This window comes from Artibeus jamaicensis, unplaced genomic scaffold, assembly GCF_021234435.1.
Source record: "Artibeus jamaicensis isolate MK-2021 breed Jamaican fruit bat unplaced genomic scaffold, CSHL_Jam_final contig_467, whole genome shotgun sequence".
Lineage (NCBI taxonomy): Eukaryota > Metazoa > Chordata > Mammalia > Chiroptera > Phyllostomidae > Artibeus > Artibeus jamaicensis.
This window is the reverse complement of record NW_026521845.1, coordinates 9,313,405-9,334,221: the sequence shown is the minus strand read 5'-3', so window position 1 is coordinate 9,334,221 and position 20,817 is coordinate 9,313,405. Positions and strand designations below refer to the sequence as shown.

The 20,817-nt window shown below is 50.0% G+C and overlaps 1 protein-coding gene across 3 annotated transcripts in view; it reads right to left on the bottom strand.

The window, feature by feature from the left end:
* The window catches only part of TGFB2 (transforming growth factor beta 2), a 67,799-nt gene extending 46,982 nt beyond the window's left edge, over positions 1 to 20,817 (bottom strand). The window contains exons 1-2 of one of the 3 annotated variants that reach the window (XM_037140649.2): positions 18,478 to 20,817; positions 5,117 to 5,200 (exon numbers count right to left, since the gene is read on the bottom strand). In XM_037140649.2, the coding sequence (XP_036996544.2) occupies positions 5,117 to 5,200; positions 18,478 to 18,823 (430 nt within the window). In that variant the 5' untranslated portion in view covers positions 18,824 to 20,817. The remainder of the gene's footprint in view (positions 1 to 5,116; positions 5,201 to 18,477) is intronic. The other 2 variants (XM_037140647.2, XM_037140648.2) reach the window with 2 other exon arrangements.

The following is a 20,817-nucleotide window of genomic DNA, read 5'->3' as shown; positions in this document are numbered from 1 at the left end:
ACCTACCGGCACCCAGTTCAACACCTGGCACCCAGCATGGTACTCTCAGTGGGTATCTCTGGTCCAGATGGATGAAGCAATGATATCCACTTCCCAGGGCAAAGCCTTGATGTTCAAGACTTAAAAATTAGAAAGCAAGCCCTGGTCCAACAGAAATGCTTTTTGACTGATAAGAGACATAGTTTTGCAAATTCCTGGGCTTATGACTTCATTTCAAAGTTTAGGCGAAGGCACTAAGCACAGCTGCACAGATCCAAAGGCCTTTGGGAGCCCAGCTCTCTACTTCCCACACAGAAAGGTAGTCTGTCCTTCTCCCAGGCCAACGCGTGGTCGTCTACTGGTGTGGTGCCCTGTGTCCCCGGCCACCGAGTCGAGGACGGCTGTGCCTAGGTGTGAGAGCAAGTACAAACTCCAACACCTGTCATTCCACACTTGTCAGCACAAGAGGGGAGACCTAAAAGGCTATTTTCACCCACAGAAGGGTAAAAAGATAGCTTCTTTTCCAGAAAGAAAGGGGGCGGGTTTCCAATAACTCGGGAGTTTTCTATCTACAGAAGCCACGGTTGCCTAGTATTCAAACTATCTGCTAAAGAAAGAACTCAGGATGAGTGAACGCTGTTGGAAATTCCTGGTAAAGCACAGTCGCACCTGGAAACACAGCTGCGAAGAGCCACCCCAGGTGTTGCAAAGATACCTGGGCTCTTGGCTGCTGCCTTGCTCCCCATGGGCACTAGGCTCTCTCAATTTCACGGCCTCGGGGACGCCTGGGTTAACACCACCCTCCTCCCCATGTCATCGGAGGAAAAGTTTCAAACTCTGCAATGGCCCCCAAGGCCCTGCAGGAGCTGTCCACAGTGATTTCGATAACCTCATCTCCCTCAACTCTTCTGTTAGCCCTTGCACCCGTGAACCCTGGCACCAGCTGGCCCCTCTGCCAGAAATGCTCTTCCCCAGATAGCCCAGGCTGTCCTCTGACCGCAAGTCTCTGCTCAGATGCCACCTTCTAGTGATCTACCATGCCAGCTCACTTAACATTGCAAATTGTCTCCCCTTCCCCTGACCCAGTTCTACTCTTCTCCCCTATAACAGCTATCAGTTTCTACCATTCTCGGTCTTATTATATTGTCTCTGTTCTGCTTCCAGGATGTGAAGCTGCCCGAGGGCAAAGTTTGTAACTGTTTTATCCATTGACGGCATCACTGGTGTGCAGCCTGGTGCCTAACACGTAGCAGACGCTCCGGAAGTCCTGTTGCATGAGCTAAACTATTGTAAGCATGTTTTCTCTTTGTTTTTGTCTTCCCGTGAGCCCTGCCTACATTGGGCATTTACCTTAAAAACCTATGTTCGGCCCTGGCTCGTGTGGCTCAGTGGACTGAGTACCAGCCTGCAAACCAAAGTGTTGCCTGTTCAATTCCCAGTCAGGGCATATGCCTGAGTTGCAGGTCCCCAGTTGTGGGTGCATGAGAGGCAACCACACACTGATGTTTCTCTCCCTCCCTTTCTCTCTAAAAATAAATAAATAAATAAAATCTTTAAAAAAAAAACCCCATGTTCGTAGTTAACGTAGACATCTTCACTGAAGGCTTCTTGGGCAGCAGAATTAACACCATCTGTCCTTCTTTTCTGAGTAGCCACGTGGGCTGCTCAGATACAGACCACGTGGGAGTGGATATTCCTCTAATAGCTTGACGGCCAAAAACACTAGAGTAGTTACAGAAGATTCACACTGGGAGCTGGGATTCAAAATAGCATCAGACAAGCAGGAGGGATGCAGTCGCACAAAGAAAATACCAAGTAATTTATCATGGACTCTTCTCCTGAAGAGCCGGGTCAGATTTTTCACCTGCGCTAAGCCTCTGGCAGAGAAAAACACTGTTTGGAAAGCGAAAGCTGTAGTTACTCAAAGTGGAGTTTGGCTGAGATAGTAGAGTTTACATTCCATTGTTGGCTAGATCCTTACGCCATGGAATGTCCCAGAACAGGGCTCAGGCTGTGGAGAGGTCAGCTGTGCTTTGACCAGATGCCACCTTGGGGAGTAGAACGCTCTCCATTGGCTTATGCATTAGCAGGTTCATGTCACTTAGACTAGACATCAGTTTTGAACATCTTCTCACGCCACCGTTGCCCAGTGGAAGGCCCTTGGGTGGGAGAATTCACTCCCCCATGTAACTTCCAAACTAGCCATCTGACCTTCCCTGCGTGTAATTTAATGCCACGCACACTAAACTCATTGTCCCCTCTGGGGTGAAGAGGTATGATGCGTGTGACTAACAAGTCTACCTTGCTCTCTGCACACATTTGGGGACAGGCACAGTCCTGGGTGGAATGTGGCTGTACTGGGAATTGAGGGTCCTGCTCTCTCAGGACCAGCTGATGGAACAGAGACCCCTCTGAATCCTTCTGTGCTGGGGGACTGCTGTGGACAGAGCCCCTCAGTCAGAGCGGCCCCTGCCTGCCTAGCACAGCAGAGAACGGTAGTGACCTGGGAATGAATGGCAGTGCCACTCAAATATGTAGCTCCCTGGGCTCCGCCCACCCCAGCCCACTACCCGAAGCTCAGGGACAGGCCAGGGGTTCTGCTTCCTACACTTGGAGAAGCACCATCCTTAAATCTTCACCAAGCCACTTAACACCTCTTGCTCAGCAAATACTTGAAAGACACACCCACGCACTAACCTGAAACTCATTGAAAGTCATCTCATGACTTTAAATTCATTCATTCATGGATAGACTCTTCTGTTGCGTATCTTCTGGATTTTTATATTGTATTAGAAAAACTCTCAGGCAGACTAACTCCATCCTAATCAATACTTGGGCTGGAAGGGGAAAACGACTTCACAAAGAGAGAAATGATTTAGCAGCTCCGTGGCCCCTGAGCGGCAAGAACGACTACACCTCCCAGAGGGTTTTATCGAAGCCAATATCGAAGCTCTGGAGATCAGAGCCCCCAGCCCCGTCACCGGGTCAGGACAGCCATTGTTGACGGCACCCAGGTCACAGGGGACGAGACAAGCAAGAGGCGCCACAGGCCCCAGCTCCCTGCAGCCGCTCCCAACGTCTCCTTGGAACGGAGGCGAGGTTCACACAAGGTGACAGGGATGGCCCTGGAGCCGCTTGGCACGGCCGGCCTCTGCTCAGCATGGAGAAATTCACCCCGACCCTGGCTGCGTGCCGCCTGGCATCTGCTCACTTACATTTTTACTCAATTACTATTTCTAAGAACATAGACAAAAAAAAAAATGCGGAGCCCCACCGCTCGGCAGTCTCGCATGGAAGGTTTGGGAGGGGTTGGCAGGGTGTTCCCCACAGGCCTGGAAGTGGGGCCTGGAGCAAGGTGGGTTTCCAATGTCTCCTCATCCCAGAGAGAGGGATGCTTGCAGCCACTGAGATGACCGAGAGTAACCCCGAGTGAGGGGTGTTTGAGAGGCAAAGCCCCGCAGAGGGCGGGGTTGGCCTCTGCGTGTGTTTGCTATGGGAGGTGGACATGGAAAGGACATTGGTGCAAAGCAGCAGGTAATAAAAAATAGAACAATGAGAGACATGATTCCCAAGGAAAAGCAAAAGGAAGAAAAAAAAAAAGTCTGGGGCCTGGGCAGCGTGGTGGCGAACGTGAAGGCCAGACCAGAATCCGGGGCTCAGCCCAGCCACCAGTGAGCTCCATGGACCAGGCCTGTCCCTCCCCAGGCCATGGTCTCCTGAGAAGTGCTGACTGTCCTGGCCCCTCCCGACCGACCGCCACGTAGGGAGGACCAGGAGGAGGCGTGTTAAGTGACAGGGACATTGAGGATGTTCAACAAATGTTTCCCTTCTGTCATTCTCTCCCTTGTCCTTTTCCAAAAAGCTACTGGGGAAAAAAAATCAGACAATTAACTCTTTGGTTAAGACAGTGAAATAAAATACACATTTAGAGACTGACTATAAGCATGGATGAAACCTGCTTGGATGAAACCAAATACAATCCCCTGGATTCCCACGGCGGTTTCTAGCGAGGCACTCTACGGCTTTCTGGACTAAAATAAATGTATATCTCAATTGAATCAGTGCTTTCTGAGGAAGCCCCGGCTTCGGCCACTGTAAATAAACCATTTTATTCCTTGATTCCTAAGAAGCAAGGTTAAGCACGATCCATTACAGAGCAGGTGGTGCCAGGGAATGAGACATCTCTGAGGGTAATACAAAGCATGTCTTTTATCCTATCTGGGACCTTTGCCCACATTTAAAATCAGTATAATCCAGAACTCTCAGGGCCCCAAAAATTCAGAGCGAACCAGTGCCAGGGTTGGAGGTCCACTTCCTTTCTTCCTAGGCCTGAGCCAGGGACAGCTTGGGCCCCTGAGTTCTTCAGTGTCTGGAACACCTAAATCCTGCTCTTGGCAGTGGCCTCATTGCCCAGTGTACAGTAGGTGCTCAATAAAAGCCAGCTAAATTGATTAATGCTCCAATGCAGAGTAAGACCGCTGGCTTCAGTGGCCCCCAGCCTGGCATGTGTCACTGGCTCTGAGGGTCAGGGCTCAGTGGTGCGACCATGTGGCAAGTGCCCAGGTCCGATTGGCTGGAGTCTTGTCCCTAGGGCAACCCATTTTCTCATGCAGCCCAGAAATGACAACAGGAAGGTCACAGATAATGGCATCGGCATGACTCTCCCACAAGCCTCCCTCTAGAACTTCCAAGCACAGAAAAAAATATCTCTTCAGTAATTGGGCAACTACTATGTGCCAGAAATACAGACATAGATACAAATCAGATATTTAAAAAAAAAAGAAAAAAAACAGAAGGACCCTTGACCTTCTGGACATATGGTTCAGCCCTCCAGGGAGCATGGTCCATGGGGTCAGAAGAGCAATATTTCCGGTCCCTCTAACCCCGAGGACACATCTCTCAGACACCCCGCAATCCATCCTGTCACTTACACCCATCAAGCCATCCCATCATTTCAAAGCTACTCATGAGCATTTCCCATAGACATGGCCACCTGAAAAAGTTAGGGGCCCCTGCGTGCCAGGCTGTGTTTCAGGAATGCACTGCCCCGCTCACCACCTCCCCACAGGACACAAACAGGACAGAGAGAGCCGGTAGCACTACGTCAAATGAGTATAAAGCAGACAAGAGTACTCACCAAGGTACCCACAGAGCACCTGGGACTGTCTGGAGCACAAGCTGCCCACTGAGCCAGAGGGTGTTGTAACAACTGGGCAGACAGCTAGGAGTTTTAAAAAGCACAGTCATTAGCTATTTTACTGACGACACGCCTCGCACAGAGCTACACAACGATTCAAAGCAGGAGAGGGACGCAATGCACATTCTGGTAATTTTCCCCCAGGGATATCCAGTCCCTGCTACTCAGGGCCGGGGGATTAGACACTGGGAATCTATGGGAGCGTTCTGGATTCTGGTCCCAGGCTTTTGGCACCCCCTTAACTAGCCGTCAGACTCCTGAATTCACTTTTCCCTCTAACACGGTCTAGTGTTAAAATAACAATATACAATTTATACACCGAAATGTTAAAATAAATACCTTGACTTCTATTAAAGATGAATAGGAACGGCCTTGACCTCCCTTGACAAAAGACAGCCTACCCATTAAGAATAAAAGGTCTGTTTTTCATTTGGTTGGCCTAGATTTGGGGTTTCTTAAAACCACCTGTCATCATTTCTCACCTGCTCCTTCTCGAGTGAGTCAAAGACACAAGTATACACAGGTCTGGGGTGGCCGAGCCCCAGCTGAAACATTTAGGGCCACTCGGATGGGATAAAACCTATCTTCCATCATCATTATCACGGCCTGAGGTTTGGAACTCGGCTTCCTTTAAAGTAACAGCGAGTACATCTTGCACAGGGCCACTGTGTTGTTATTTAAAAATTACACCAAAAATGGAAGAGGAAGCCCTGCTGGGGGTCCCGAGGCTGTCTGGTCGTTGGGAGAGTCAATTCATTGTAAATACAGGACTTTTGCATGAGGAGATGTGCAGTGCAAACCCTGTTCTGCCACCGATTTCCTGGGACAGTGCCCTGATGTGCCCAGGCCCATTCCTATAACATGAGGTGGACATAATACAGCCCCAAGGGTTATTTGGAGCTTGAAATGAGACTGGCAAACAGAACATCATCGAGGGATGTAGCACATTCGTTTCCTAACTGAGTGGACGGAAGCCTCCCTGACTGGCTTCTAGACCTGGCTCCTGACACAGACTGAGCGTCCGTCCACACACCTGCCCTTTGCCTGGGGCACGTCTTCTAGAACAGGGGTCCCCAAGCCCCCGGCCACCTGGTCAGGGCCTGTTAGGAACCAGGCTGCACAGCAGGAAGTGAGCTTGAACGTAATGCGCTTGAATCATGCGGAAAACAAGCCCCGCACCGCGGTCTGTGGAAAAACTGCCATCCACAAAACCGGTCCCTGGTGCAAAAAAGGTTGGGGACTGCTGCCCTGGAAACCGCACCGTCGCTATTCGACCTGACCTGAAAACTGCTTCTAACAAAAAAAGCCTATGGATTCCCCTGTCGTGTTTCTCCCAGACTTGTCCCTTTGTTCTCTCCAATTTAAAATAGATCGGAGAGACTTCTTCCATCCCCTGTAACTTACCGTCGCCAGCATTCAGCCCACTGACAAGCTCTCAGTGACCCGTTTTCACACCGGTGGGGACCACACCTCCCCATGAGAACCCTCTCTGATGGACACACGGGACCCTGGGTAACCCACGTGGCATGGTGGGGCCCACACCTGGGTTTCCCTGGCACGTTGCTGCCACGTGGGCTCCACGGGCAGTTGCCAGCGGCCACCTGTGCACGTCTTCACCAATTAGCAAACACGCTGTTTATTTTTAGAGCCTTCCCCATGGTCTCCGGGGAAGAGAATTCCCTCAGATCACCAGTTGGCAAGGGCAGGAAGCTACGCTGGGCACAAACAGGTTGGCACAAGAATGAATGGCAAGTCAAAGTTTCTCCCCTCGGTCTGACCTCTAAAAAGAGATGCCAAAAGTTGCCTTCCATAAAAAAAAACTCGGTATCACCCAAGAAAGGCAGGGTAGACTTTTTCTCCCAACTAGGGCCCCAGGCATTTCTTGAGGAGGGAGGGGATTTAACTCCTTTTCCTGGGAAATAGCAGCACCGTCTTCAGGCCAGTGGCTGTTATGGGACAATTCTATGAATGGGATCCAGATCCTTGAACTTGTCCCAGGTCAACCGGGTCAAAGAAAGTCTACGCAGGAACAAGGCACGGTTGCTATTGTCCTTTGCAGTTTCCAACAAGCTGACTGCAAGGAGGCACCTCTGGGTTCCTTTCACTATGCTGTAGAGGTGCCCTGCTGAAATATTTATTTATTTGTTTGTCTATTTTGTTGTTGTTGTTGTTCATTTGTTTGTTTTTAAGCCAGGCCAAAGGATGATGGGGTGGTCTGGGGCCAATCCAGTGCCTCAGAGATTGAAACCATGAACTGGATGGAGAGATAAGTGATGCAAATAGTGGTTACTTAAATTAAAGAAAGCAATTCTTAGTTTAGAAGACTACCAATTTTCAACAATCTACAAGATTGAAGTGGCCCCGTGAACTACTTTTTCAAATGGGAAACCCTAGGAAAAAAATCTGAGACAGCAATAGTCTTAGAGAAATGGTACTTTCTAGAAGGACTTGGGCACTCAGTAATTCATAACGGGGGCCTATGTGGCTCACAGAAGTCCTAAGATAGAAACAGTCCTGGAACTAAAGCAATTTACAAGAAAACAAAAAGACAGCGAGACCCTGGCCAGGTGGCTCGGTCGGTTCCAGCATCGTCCCGATGCCCCAGGGTTGTAGGTTTCATCTCTGGTCAGGGAAGATGCAAGAATCAACCAACGAGTGCGTGGATGCGTGGGACAACAGCTCAGTGTTTCTCTCTCTCTCTTGTCCACCCCCCTCTCAAGCCAATTAACAGAAATAACAAAAGACAATGAAGTGAACTGTAAAAGTATGGGTGTTCGTGTTTGCCTGTGATGAGGAAACTAAGACACAGCACAACAGAAATACCCGGCGTCTCCAAAGTGTCTTTCTGAACAGCCTGCCCAAGAGTCAGCTTCCAATGACTGAACAATAATCTGGATGGGGGGGCCAAGGGGGGGGGATCGACATTGGTAGTAAGCAGCCTGGGGGTTCTCTGCTCGGTAAAATTCCAGAACCACGGCCTTTCCCCAGATCTCATCCGATCTCAGAGCACCCCAACCCGTGGATCGAGGGCTCTTTGTTCTGAGTGAGCAGAGGTTTTGCGTGGTGTGAAGGTGTCTGTAAGATGGAGGTACAGTCTTGCTACAATGGTACCTTATGCAGAATTCAATGCCATTAAACATGCTCCTAAAACTACGTGTTCAATTAAATTCCTGCCTCAACCCCTCCCCCGCCCTCCACACAAACACCTGTCTGTGGTTATAGTGATTCCGCAAGTGGGTACAGTCATCTCTTCTCCACACGACACTACAGTGAATTTTGACTCAGAGAATTCCCAGCAAACATTCCTGGGAAAGGACAAACTGCTGGTCTCAATGACTGGGGGTCAACCTGGCTCAAGATCCACCTTCTAGGATCTGAGCACTGGTGTCAAAGTGTTAATGAAAGTGGACACGGTGCTGTATATCTAGCTGTGTTACTGACGGTGACATTTTCTGACCGTGGATGTCTTCTGAAATCTCTCTCTCTTCAAGACGAACCAGCACCAGTGCCCTCATTCTGTGCAGGGGAGAAGCCCGAGTCCCAAGAGTGAAACTGGTCACTCAGGACTCCATGCATGGAGCCGACCATGACCTCTGCTGACCTACTGAGCAACCTAAGACTGAATCCTACGAGGAGGCACAAATGAAGGACTAAGTGATTATTCAAATCAAGGTGACTTTTTAAAATCCTCACCCAAGGACATTTTTCATTGCTTTGAGAGAGAGAGGGAAGAGAGAGAGAGAAAGAGACATCGATGTGAGAGAGAAATTCCAACTGGCTGCCTGCTCATACATGCCCTGACTGGGGATCGAACCCACAACCTGGATACGTGCCCTGACTGGTAATCAAACCTGTGACCTTTCAGTCTATGGGACAACACTCCAACCAGCTGAGCCACACCAGCCAGGGCTCAACACGGTTTTCACACAGACACGTCTAAGGGTGCCAGCGCTGCTTCAGAACCCGAGGTGGCCACTGTAACTCCGCCTTGTTCCTGCTCAGCCCCTTCTGGGTAAAAGTCAGGGGCTGTGTCTCCAACCTCCGTCCCTCTCCTTAACTTCCAAAGCCCCAAATGCCAAGCGATGAGGTCGCGAGTGGAAACACTTCCCACAGGAAGCCCTGAGAGACTGCCAGGCCCACGGCGCCTCTACCACATCATCCACCTTCTGCAAAGACCTGTCTCCAGTCTGGCATGTTTTTTCTCCCTTAGTTCAAGTCCATTAAAGGAGACTTGAAATAAGCAATTCACCTTTTTTTGTTTTTTTGGCTTTTCTCAACTGCCAACTTAATGATAAGAGTTTATGATAAAGAAATACAACTTCAGTGGTATTGTCATTAAGATGTCAAAGCAGAAGTGAAAATGAGATTAAGTCAATGGATAGGGAAATTAGTGACTCAATAAGAATAAACCCCAAGGGGAAGAATGATAAAGTTACTGTTCTGGATGGTATAAAGAGAATGAACTCAGTCGGAGAAGCGTGAAGTTAACAAAATTGAAATGAACCCTAACCTTAAAAATGAAGTTACATTTCCCAGAAAATTCCCATTTATGATTTGGCAACAAGAGTTTAGTGCTCTTAAAATGCATTCATAAAGGCTGTCTTTATTAAATTTGCATAGACCAGTGGCTGTGCGGTTGCTTCAGCGTCTTTCTCGAAAACAGACTTCATGTTCTTGTTCGCAAGACGAAGTGACAAAGAAGGACGCTTATGTGTGACAGCCCAGCTCGGTGAATGAGCAGTTATTTGGGAACCAGCTTGTTAACACAGACGTCGTACTTGTCAGCGTGGCGTGGGTTGGACTGGAAAAGCCAAACGGGCAGAGCCTACATCTAAATCACAATATTTTTCTTTTCCTTTCCTGAGATTGGAAAGATGCTACAGCATTTCCTGAAACAAACAACATCTCCAAAAAAAAAAGTCTCATCTTCAAACAGCTGGGTCCTGATTTCAGAGACACGATGTCCTTCTTCAGGAATAGCCTGCAGCATACTGACCCACAGGGGGGCACTATGCAGGCCAGGGAAGGGGGACGCCTGCCTGTGAGCAGGGATGCGTGGGAAAAGCTAGCATGAGAGCAAACAGCTGCCTGTGGACGTTGGAAAGGCACCCGGACTACGTCCAGAAGGTCCGGGCCTTGTATCCGGAAGCTCCCTCCATTTGCCTTGTGTCCCTCAAATCCTTGGGGTTCGAGGAACACCGAAGGCCCGAGTTTCTACCTCATCAGGGGCATGTTATAATTAATTGGTGATGGTCTTTGTTTCTTAGGGGCATATAAAATAATGGTGCATCTTAACGTCGAGGGTGTTTGAGGTTCAGTAACTAAAAGCTGGCATGCAAAGCAGGCCTACTAAGCGCCAGAAGCAGCTGGGGGCTCCTCTGCACCTGTCATTGTCACACCTTTGCAACCCCAGGGGGTGGGTAGTCTCTTCTTCATCTCTACAAGTGAGGAAACTGAGGTCGGGTACAACCCGGCCACAAGGCCAATAGTGGCCGAGCCAAGATCTGAATTCAGCAGGAAACAAGTTCAAGGTCAAAGAGGCAACTGTTCTAACTTACATGGAGAGAGCCAAGTTGCAAACCCACACAAGGCCACATTTGTGATCTTTTCTATGGCATTTCTACAACTGCCATAGTTGGGACCAAGTTGGGTCCGACTCCTTCTCTCTGAAGTCACCCCTCCCCTGTTGGCCTCTGGGAGTCCCTTTCGTTACTCTCCTTCTTTTGCTTATTGGGCCTGTCTGTCCACACTCCGTGCTCAGCACACCACACCGCACCATCCTGCCGTCCCAAATAAATGAATTCTCTGAAAGAGACCAGATGAATCCCCTAGCAATTAAATTTATCAAAATGTTGCAGAAGACATGATCACACAAGAGGGAGAGAGATGGAAATCAGCATCAAAGACTAAGACCAAGAGACTGGATAAATCACCATTTTTTTTTTATCAGTCAAAAGCAGAGATAAAGGCTGAATGCATTGGAGGCAAGAAAAAAGACCCAGAGTTGCATGCCTGGCTTCAGGGGTATTTCCTTTTGCAGAGAAAGAAAATAGAGCACTGGGTGTACTCTCTCGGAGGAGGGGAGAGGTTCTGTTTGATGGGTGGGGTACATCATTCTGCAAAAGGGCGGGTAAATCCAGCTCTCTAGTCCCTGGTCTCTACTTTAGAAACTCTATTATCCGTGGGCATTAAAATCCTTCTTTTCAATAAGACATCACTGACAGGAACAGCAATATCCATGCTCACGTGCCACAGGGCAATAACAGTCAATAACAGGGCAATAACCTTATTGGGGTGCTTACGAGCATGTAAAATATTTCACACTGTGCCCAGCACACAGTAGGTACCCAATGCAGGTTAGCTTTCATCATCGTCATCATCACCATCATTTTCATTTTTATCTATAAGACAGGAACGAGGAAATGTGTGGCCATGCGAACCTCACTGCCTGCAGCACAGTTGTGATATGATCCGGTCCTGGTACCCTGCTAGTGAAGGTGAGTCGGGCTTCATCTCCACATGTCTCCTGGCCCTGATGCTTGGAATTCATCCACCCTTCTTCTGGTGGCTCGGTCTGATTCTCTAAAGGGAAACGCTCATTCATTTAACAAGGGTTTACTGAACAGACACAACACTCTAGCTTCTCGAACAGTACAGGTAAGTCCGACCTGGTGCCTACTGTGAGGCAGCTTCCAAACCAGGGAAGAAGACAGGTCAGAACACAGCTAGAGTTTACGAGCAGCAAAGGAAAGAGGCTGCGAGGGAGAGAGATGGAAATCAGCATTGTGAGAGTACAGGTGAAGAGCTGATGAACTATGGCTTGGAAAATGGAAGACGGTTTCTAAGGAGGTGGCATGTGACTAAACCGCAAAGGATGTTGCAAGGTGTTAAAAGATGGATCTCCAAGTGGAAGAGACGGGGTAAACGAAGGCCCAAGGGCAGGAAGATAACCTGCCCATTTGGGTAAAGGCATCCAGGGTGATGTGGGTGGAGTGTAGTCTTCAAGCCCAGATTTAGTGAGAGGCGGGGCTGAGCAAGGAGGAGGGGCCAGACCCCGAAAAGTCCTGCAGGTCATCTAAGACGCCTGAAGTCTTCCCTAGGAAGGCTAACTTCCCAAGGGCTGCCTAGATAGAGCTAGACAAGGTGGCTGAGCAGCCCTGCTGGTCTCTGTTCCTAACCTCAGAGTGGCAAAGGTCCCTTCAGGAACAGTCCAAGTGTGCAAGGGAAATGGAACCCTAGAGAAGGAGCTACAAGGACAGGAGCAAGATGCAGGTCCCTAGATGTCCCCGGCTTGTGGGAGTGGTTTCTAGAACACCCGTTTTTAATCACATTTTAAAATGTCTAAAACACCTCTTTTCATATCTCATAACCCATGGCACGTTAGAGCAACTTGTCAGTGATATTTCCTTCTTAGCGGCACATAAAATAAGCGTGCATCTTAAAATCCATGGTTTTGAGATGTGATGCATTAGAGCTGCCTCCCTAGTGCCGGAGAGGAGACACGTGCTTCACACCTGTCACCTCAATCCTCCACAGCCCTAGGAAGCGAGCCTCGTGTTCACCTTTGCAGGGGAGGGATCTGAGGCCCGGTTCAGCGAGGCTGACTGCCACCCAGTGCAGATTTCCCCAAATACTGAAGAACATGAGGCAATTCGGACATTGCGGGGAAGAGGTCAAGGGTGTGTGTGTGCAGGGTCAAGGCCGGGAAGCCAACCCAGGAAGGAGGGCAGAGTTCACACCGGAGCACAATTCAACCCCCCACTTCCGGATGGGAGAGGTTGGGAAAGAAACAGAAGACAACAACAACAAAACAACAACAACAATCCATTTGTGGGTGGGGCATGAGACACCCTTCGAAATTTCCCTAAAGGAAGGACAAAGGCAAGGTTTGCCATCTAAACAAACCCGTCAAAGAGCCCCTTCCTTGTATGTTGTTCAACTTGAAATGCCCAGTGAACATGGAATTCTGAGGTTAAAAAACGATCTTGGTTGGAAGAATCTTGAGAAAGAAAAGTGCACCATACGGTTTCAGACTGACAATGGAAACATGTGTTTCTCTCTGGCCAGAGGCACATTTCAGCAAGCTGTTCGGAATCTGAGAAACGGGATCGAATCCAGCAGAAGGCTTCCCGAGGACAGCGAGTGCATCTGCGGAGGCCGAGGCCTGTCTCAGGACCCTTCAGTACCAGCAGTGCTACATCAAGACAGACGGAGGAGCTGTTTCCAGACTCTTCCGTGCAGGCTCTCTGCGCGCAGCTCACGTCCCCACTAAGCCTACAGAGGCGGGTGGGAGTGATGGGGAAGGCGGGGGCAGACCCGAGTCCCAGGTCCGCGGTTGGCCTGCCCCTCTATGCTCGGGCCAGGCCCCTCCACTAACCTTCTAGAAATGCCGCCCCGACTCTGTTGTCATCTCTGGGCGCAGGCCTAGGAGTCCAGGGACCTCCTCGGGTCCAGCCCAGATCTGATGGTGAATCAACAGTGAGTCATTAGCCCTTTTTTCACATGGCCTTGTCCTCTAGGAATGCTGATCTGTCATTCTTTGATATCTTTACACGAAGGATGCTGAGAAGAAGTTACATCAGCACTTCTGCATCAGGGAGACGTCATCACACAAAAGGTGCAGCTCCTGAAGTCGACCCCAGGGGCCGCTGTGGAGACACAGAGGGCTCCAGCACCCTGAGCAGTGCCGACCTGCCCCTCCTGCTACCAAGCCCAGCCTCCCCCGTGGTGGGGGTGGGGGTGGGGAGTCCTCCGGAGAGGCTCGAAGCAGGCTGGCCTCACTTGGCAACAGAGATGGCCCAACTGCTTCGGTTATAAACAGTCTATTTCTTTGAGGGTTTTTCCTAGTCCTTGAAAAGTAAAAGAAGGAGCAGAGAGGAAATCCTGACAGAGAATGTGGCCTAAGTTAAACGCAACCACAATTAGACACTAGAGTTAGTACAAGCAATGATGCAATAAAAATGCAAGAATTAAAGCCGGCCTGTTGTTTGTTAATAACTCAGTCAGTGGGCAAAAGCCAAGGGGCTTCGTCTTCCTTTGATCTCTCTCTCTGTCTCCCTGTTTCTCTTTCACACACACCCACACACAGAGGATCTTAAAAAATAAAACCCCTGAACGTTAAGCAAAAATACAACCATGTTCCAGCAACTGCTAAGATTTTCCTTCACTGGGCAAGTGGCCCATCGTCCAGCAGTTTGTGCACAGAGAGGCATACCCAAGAATAGAATGTGAAGTCGCATTTCCCCAAAACACAGGGCAACTGGGATTCATTCTACGTCCTACGATTTCACTGGGACACTAACAGCGGAAAGAGACACAGAGTGTTGAGCATGAAGTGCTTAACCTTCACGTGAAACAGTGACGCAAGCAACCTCACTGTGATGTTTCCGGCTGTATACTTTAGTTTTATCTAGTTCAATAGGATGGGATAAACCAACATGGGGAATGGCTTTTCTTGGTTGCCTGGCTGGGAGAATCCCCTCTTCGTGAACATGAATTGCTTATTTTCTTTGCAAGGAAAGTCCAAGATGATTTCTCACTTCTCTTTGTTCTGACAGACATCACGGTGTTGCTGACTGAGTTACTGATGGGTTGCGGGGTAGGGGGGAACACCTTTCCTTGGGCCAAATGAATGGGAAGCTTGGGTGCCTCTGATTTAGGTGTTTTAAGATCCTTTTAAAAAGCTTATACTATACGAAATGGTCCAATTCATACTCCCATTTAGTTAACACAACTTTCTGATTATCTTTCTATGGGATGCTCTCATTTGAATGTCCTTTTGATCACAGATATTTTATTTTTAGGTGATTACTTTTAAAATGGCATTACTAGCAGAATTCAGTGCCCCAAAATAAATATCGGGCTCATCAGGGCTTCTCCATGTGGGTGTTATTGCCATGTTGAGCTGGATAATTCTTCGATGTGGGGGAGGGGGAGAGGCAATGGCTCTGTGCATTCTAGGGTGACCAGCAGCATCTTTGGCTTCTCCCCGCCAAATGCCTATAGCACCTCTCCACGCCCAGTCAGGACAACCAAAAATATCACAGGACTCTGCCAAAAGTATCCTGAGAGGGGGTGGGGGTGTGGTGTGTGTCAGGGTGGGGGGGGGGTCACCACAGTTACAGCCACGACAAGTGCCCGATTTGTAGCTATGAAAAGGGGCAAGACAGAAAATGAAACTTGGTTTCTCTCTCTTTTGATGCTCCAAGCCTCTACAGACTGTAACTGCCAATCACTTGACACCATGTCTCGTTAAGGAAGTTACTCTTGCTAAATTTCTAAAGCCTCGTGCAGTGTCTCTTGAAAAGATGTGTCTTGAACTTCAAATGGGTTGTCAAAAGAACGAGAAACGCACCAAATCCCACTAGGTAAACCATCGGTAAACCGAAGCACAAACCCACTTTGAGCCTTAAACTAACAGCATGTGAAAAGATCAATCTGAATAAATCCAGAACTAATCAGACTCCTTCTTTAAGTGTTGACGCAGTATTATTTATACCCCATAAATACCTTTCTTGACTAAAATTCATCCTAAGAGACTGGCAGCTGGCCAGTTCTATTCATATTTACTGTATTTATATAGCATGCTGGGCCAAGGATAATATTTAAGACAAAATATGCCTGAAGGCATATACAATATCTCTTATATTTTTACTTTTAAATTTCCACGTTGCTAAAAATATTTAGTCTGAGCTGTATAAAATGTCCCACCAAGGGCTATCAGCAATCTGTAATGATATATAGCTCATTGAGTATAATTAGAGCATATTTGTAATATTTGAGCTGCAGTCACTCCCTGAACACTAATAAGTTGGTGGTAAAAAATGAACCAGTGATCTTTCCCATGCCTTCGGCTCTGAGCCTCATGACCCTCACCGAAGTCACTGTAAGAAGTGACAGGCACAGTCCCTCCCCACTGCCACCACTCAAGTCCTGAAGGGGAAAAGTTGGTATAGTAGTCGGTGCCGTACTTTTCAATTTGCTGTTTAAAAATATGGTGGAGTGATTTTCTTTTTTCTTCCTTTTTTGGGAGGGGTTTACTATATTCCGGTGTAACTAGAAAGTGCTGGAAAATCCGTTAACCTACTTTCTATAACATGGTCCACAGCCCTTGCACAGTAAGATCAGGTCTGCAGTTACCACGGTTTCCTGCTCCTAAACCTCCATGCAGGAGCCAGGCTTGAAGAAGCCTGTATTTTTTTTTTTGTATGAAAACTGATAGTACATATTTTTTTATACTGGACTTGTTAGAAGTTTTAATTTATCTGGTGGGTAGGGGTGAAGAGGGGAAGGGTATCTGCCTGCTGATCTTAGAGGCCATCTTCTGAAACCCTAATACTCTGAGGATTTTTCCTGTTTGGTGATGACCGTGAACCTGGGTCAGATCATCTCAGCCCTCTGAGCCGCTTGAAAGAACAAAGGGTTGTTAGTAGCTCCTTGGGTAACTTGCTCTCTCCACACCTAATGACGAACTCAGACCTCCTCTGTTCAAAGGTGCTGGCAGCTCACTAGTGCTTTTGCAGGCAAACAGCCTACAGGGCTGACCTGGTCAGGTTCAGTATAACATACATGTTTGTCTACCCAAATACCGGCAGAAACCATGCACGTGCTAGAGAAAGCAAACTGACTCAACCCCCTGTTTGGTCTCAATGGTTTGGGACTAATTACAATGAACTTTCCTTGCCTAAAATCTCCTTGGCTCCACCCCAGACAGAAAGCTCTGCTTTCCGCGGGTCATAACTGGAGTGGGGTGTATTTATCACCACGGCGGTGGATGGTGCCGTGATAACAACAATAAAATCATCCTGCCTGCCAGGCTCCCCTGCCTCTGCTCTCTGCCCTCGAACAAGAGGAGAAACCGCAGCCCAAGCCAGGTCGCGGGGAAGACTGGGCTGAGCCACCCGGATCCTGAGGCAATCAAGTAGGAGACAGGGCAAGTCACAGAGCTGTGACTTGTCCAACTAAAAATAAATATTAAAAAAGGAAAGCCCCACCCCACGATTAGGACCTCGAGGATGAAATGATCAAGATGGCCATATTATCTATTTAGGAGAGACACAAGGAGTCTTTCTGAAGGCAGCACGTACGTATATAGGGTGATGAACGGGGTGGGGAGAAGGGGCAACCAATGAAAAGTTTACAACTTGGGGTTTGGACTAAGCAAATGTGGAAGCTTCCCCCCCCCCTTTCTTCTTCTTACTGGTATTTAACCCTCTCAGGTATCATTGGATCCTTCTTCTTGCCTTTCCTTTTTTTTTTTTTTAAGAACTTGGAACTAATTCTAAGCTAACTGTCCCCCTCCCAACCCCCCAAGGAACTCCCCAATAAATCACTTCACTCTCATTGCTACTGTCTACCAGCTGGTTTTGAAGTCACTGCCCTGGGAGAAGCTGGCTTATTTATTTGTTTTTTTAGATCAGCTGTGTTCTCCTCTACCCGAGATTTAGGAATGCACCCAAGTAAATGCAGGAGCCCAGGGCTCAAGAGGGAGGAAAATACACGGGTAAGAAAAATGACCTGCTAGACCGCGAGCTTAAGAAGGCAGGTTTGAGTGGATTCTGGAAAATAACATGAAGTCAACCCCCCTTCAAGAACCGTCAGAAGCAAGGCTGTCCTTTCCAACACTCCAGGTGACATCAAAAAGGGGCCGAGGTTACAAGAGCTGGCCTTTGGGGAACTTAAACACCTTGCTGTGGCAATAGGTTCAGGAATCCGGGGGTTCGGAGGTGGGTTTTTTGAGGGGTTTCACCGGATCGGGTTTGTCTGGGAGATGCTGACATTTTTGGGGGGAGCTGCAGACAATAGGGAAGCCGGGGGAGCCATTCGATAGGTCCGCACCGAGAGGGGCGCCTTCCGGAGAGCCTAGCTTTGAGCCACTCTTTTTTAACCCTTCACGCACCAGCTGGACCGCCTCCACGCCCATGGGGCCAAGAAAAGAAACCCACCGAGATTTCCCCGCCGAACTCGGCCCCAGGGAGCCCCTCTCGGGTGACAGAGGGGAGCTGACTGCTAGCTGGTGGCTGAGCAAAGCATTTCAGGGGCAAGAAAGAGAGTAACGCCTTAGAAAGGACGGAGGCGAGGGCGGGGGAAGGGAGGAATGGAGAAAGTACAGTCCAAAGGCAAGGTTTTCAAGCCTAAATTTCTCAAGCACCCGAGTGGAGAGGTGGATGGGACGAGGGACAGGAGAAGGGAAGACGGAGCGGGGACGCGGACAAGGAAGCACGATCCCTGGAGTGGGGGCCGTTTGGAGAGACTCGGGCACCGCTAAGCCTCGGGGAATGGAAGCAAAAAACAGTACTTACTTTCCGAGGATAAGTAGGGCGTCCGGTCTATCTTGTAAACCTCCTTCGCGTAATACTCCTCGTCGCTGCGCTCACGCTCGCAGGCGGCAGCCCTGCGGCTCGCCTTCTCCTGCAGCAAGTCCCTGGTGCTGTTGTAGATGGAAATCACCTCCGGGGGGACGTCCTCGGGTTCGGGGTACTCTTCTGGGGGGCTGGTGAGCTTCAGCTTGCTCAGGATCTGCCCGCGGATCGCCTCGATCCTCTTGCGCATGAACTGTTCCATGTCCAGCGTGCTGCAGGTAGACAGACTGAGCGCGGCCGTGACCAGATGCAGGAACCCCAAAGCGCTCAGCACACAGTAGTGCATTTTTTTAAAGGTGAAAAAAAATTTTTTAAGTTAAAAAAAAAATACCAAAAAAAAAAAGGGGGGGGAGAAAGAAAAGAAACCAACCAGTCTCAAAGTACAGATCAGGTAGATTTTTTTTTTTAATGCGAAACTTTTGCAAACGACCGAGTCAATCAATGTCCAATAGTAGGGGGGAAAAGGTATCTTGCTCGAATTCCTTTAAAAAGAAAACGCCAGTAGTTCCCAAAGTGGAAGTATTAATACACGACGGGCAGGGGGAACCCTCACTTGGGGGAGTAAGAAAAAGTTTTCTTGGAGCGACGAGGTTGGGGTGGGGGGAAGAGACGAGTGGCTATCAGGCAGAAATGAATTTGAGAGGAGAACACGGAGTTCAGTGTGTCAGGTTCGGGTGCGGAGTGGCGGATCTGAACTCGGCTCCTCCGGCCAAGAGGGAAGAGATGAGGAGGTCCCGGGGCTGGCAGCTGGCGGGCGGGCGGGAGGGGCGCAGCGAGAGCAGCGCGAGGGCCGCGCGGCCGTGGTTTATATATTTAAGGCAGGAGCGGCTGGGCCCCGCGATCCACTGCGGCGCCGGGAGCAGCGGCAGCAGCAGCAGCAGCAACAGCTCGGGAGCGGAGGAGCGCACACGTGTGTGAGGGTGTGAGTGTGTGTGTGAGTGAGTGTGTGCGAGCGCGCACGTGTGCGCGCGCTGGGGGCGCGCTTGGCGCGCCGCGCGGAGGTGGCTGCGCTGCGCTGGGCTCTCGGGACGCGCTCAGGTCGCGGCGGCCGCAGCGGCTGCTGCCGAGGAGGCGAGGATCCTTCCCGGAGCCGCGCGCTGTGGCCTTCACCCGGGCCGAGCGCGCCGGCCCTCCCGGTTACTCCACGTTGCTGCCGCCGCTGCTGGCAAACGCGTCCAGCCTCCAGCTCCCTCCTTCTCCTGCTCCTCCTTCTCCTCTCGCTCCAAACGCCAACCCGGCAACAGGCGGCGGGCGGCCGCCGCCGTGGCTTTCACCCGCAGGGACCGCTGCGGGGCAGCTTTTTTCCTAGGGAGGTCGCACTAGTAGGGCTTCCCTTGGACGCCCACCCTTTCCCAGCTCTCCTGGTTGCTCTGCTCCTTGGACTCTCTCGCTTAGGGGAGGTCGGCGCTAGGCACCCTGAAATCGGCCCTCCAGCTTTCCCCTCCTTCGGCCAGCAGCCTCTCGGCTGGATCCCGAATGGCTCCCTGGACCGTTATACTAGTTCTGCATCCCTTCCCGGCCTCCTTCGCTGGCTCTGGCTCGCTCTCTCCCTCTCTCTCCCTCTCTCCTCTCTCCTCTCTCTCTCTCTCTCTCTCTCTCTCTCTCTCTCTCTCTCTCTCTCTCTCTCTCTCGCTGGGAGCTTCTGGAGCGCCCCTCGACGCGAACCTTCTGCTGCCAGCAGATAACATCACGGGCTTGCCTGGGAGGAGAGATTTATAAATTCCCTCCGAACCACGTGTTTGCCTTCCACAAAGTGACGTGCTAGGATTATAGTCAGGAGTCCTCTCGTTCGCTTCGACCACGAGCTGGCCCTGAACCGCTGCGGGGGTGTGTGTGGGCAGGGCAGGGGGAGGTGGCGTGTGCGCCCTGACAACAGTGATTTACGGTAGTTACTTTATATAGTCATTTTGGACCCGTCCGCCGCAGGACACGCTGTCAAGACTCCCGTTTGAGTTAGTGGGGCTCGCTCTCTCACAGGCTCCCGGTGGAATCGCTCCAGAAGGGAAGTCTCCCCTTCTGTGTTGTACACTGCACACAAACGCACACGCAAATGAGCATCAGCTTGCCCTGGGCGGGGCCAGCCCTGAGACCACCTTCCCATCTGACAGTCACCTGTCTTCTTAGCGGAACCCCTTCCTGCCTTTCCTGACACTAGTCTAGTGCCCGTGTCCTAAGGTGTGATTGTTATGGCTCGTTACAGTCTAGCCCTCCATTCCACTGTGACTACTCCCAACAGACCTCCCTGCTTCGAACCCAGGACATGAAGCACACTGGTTTGTG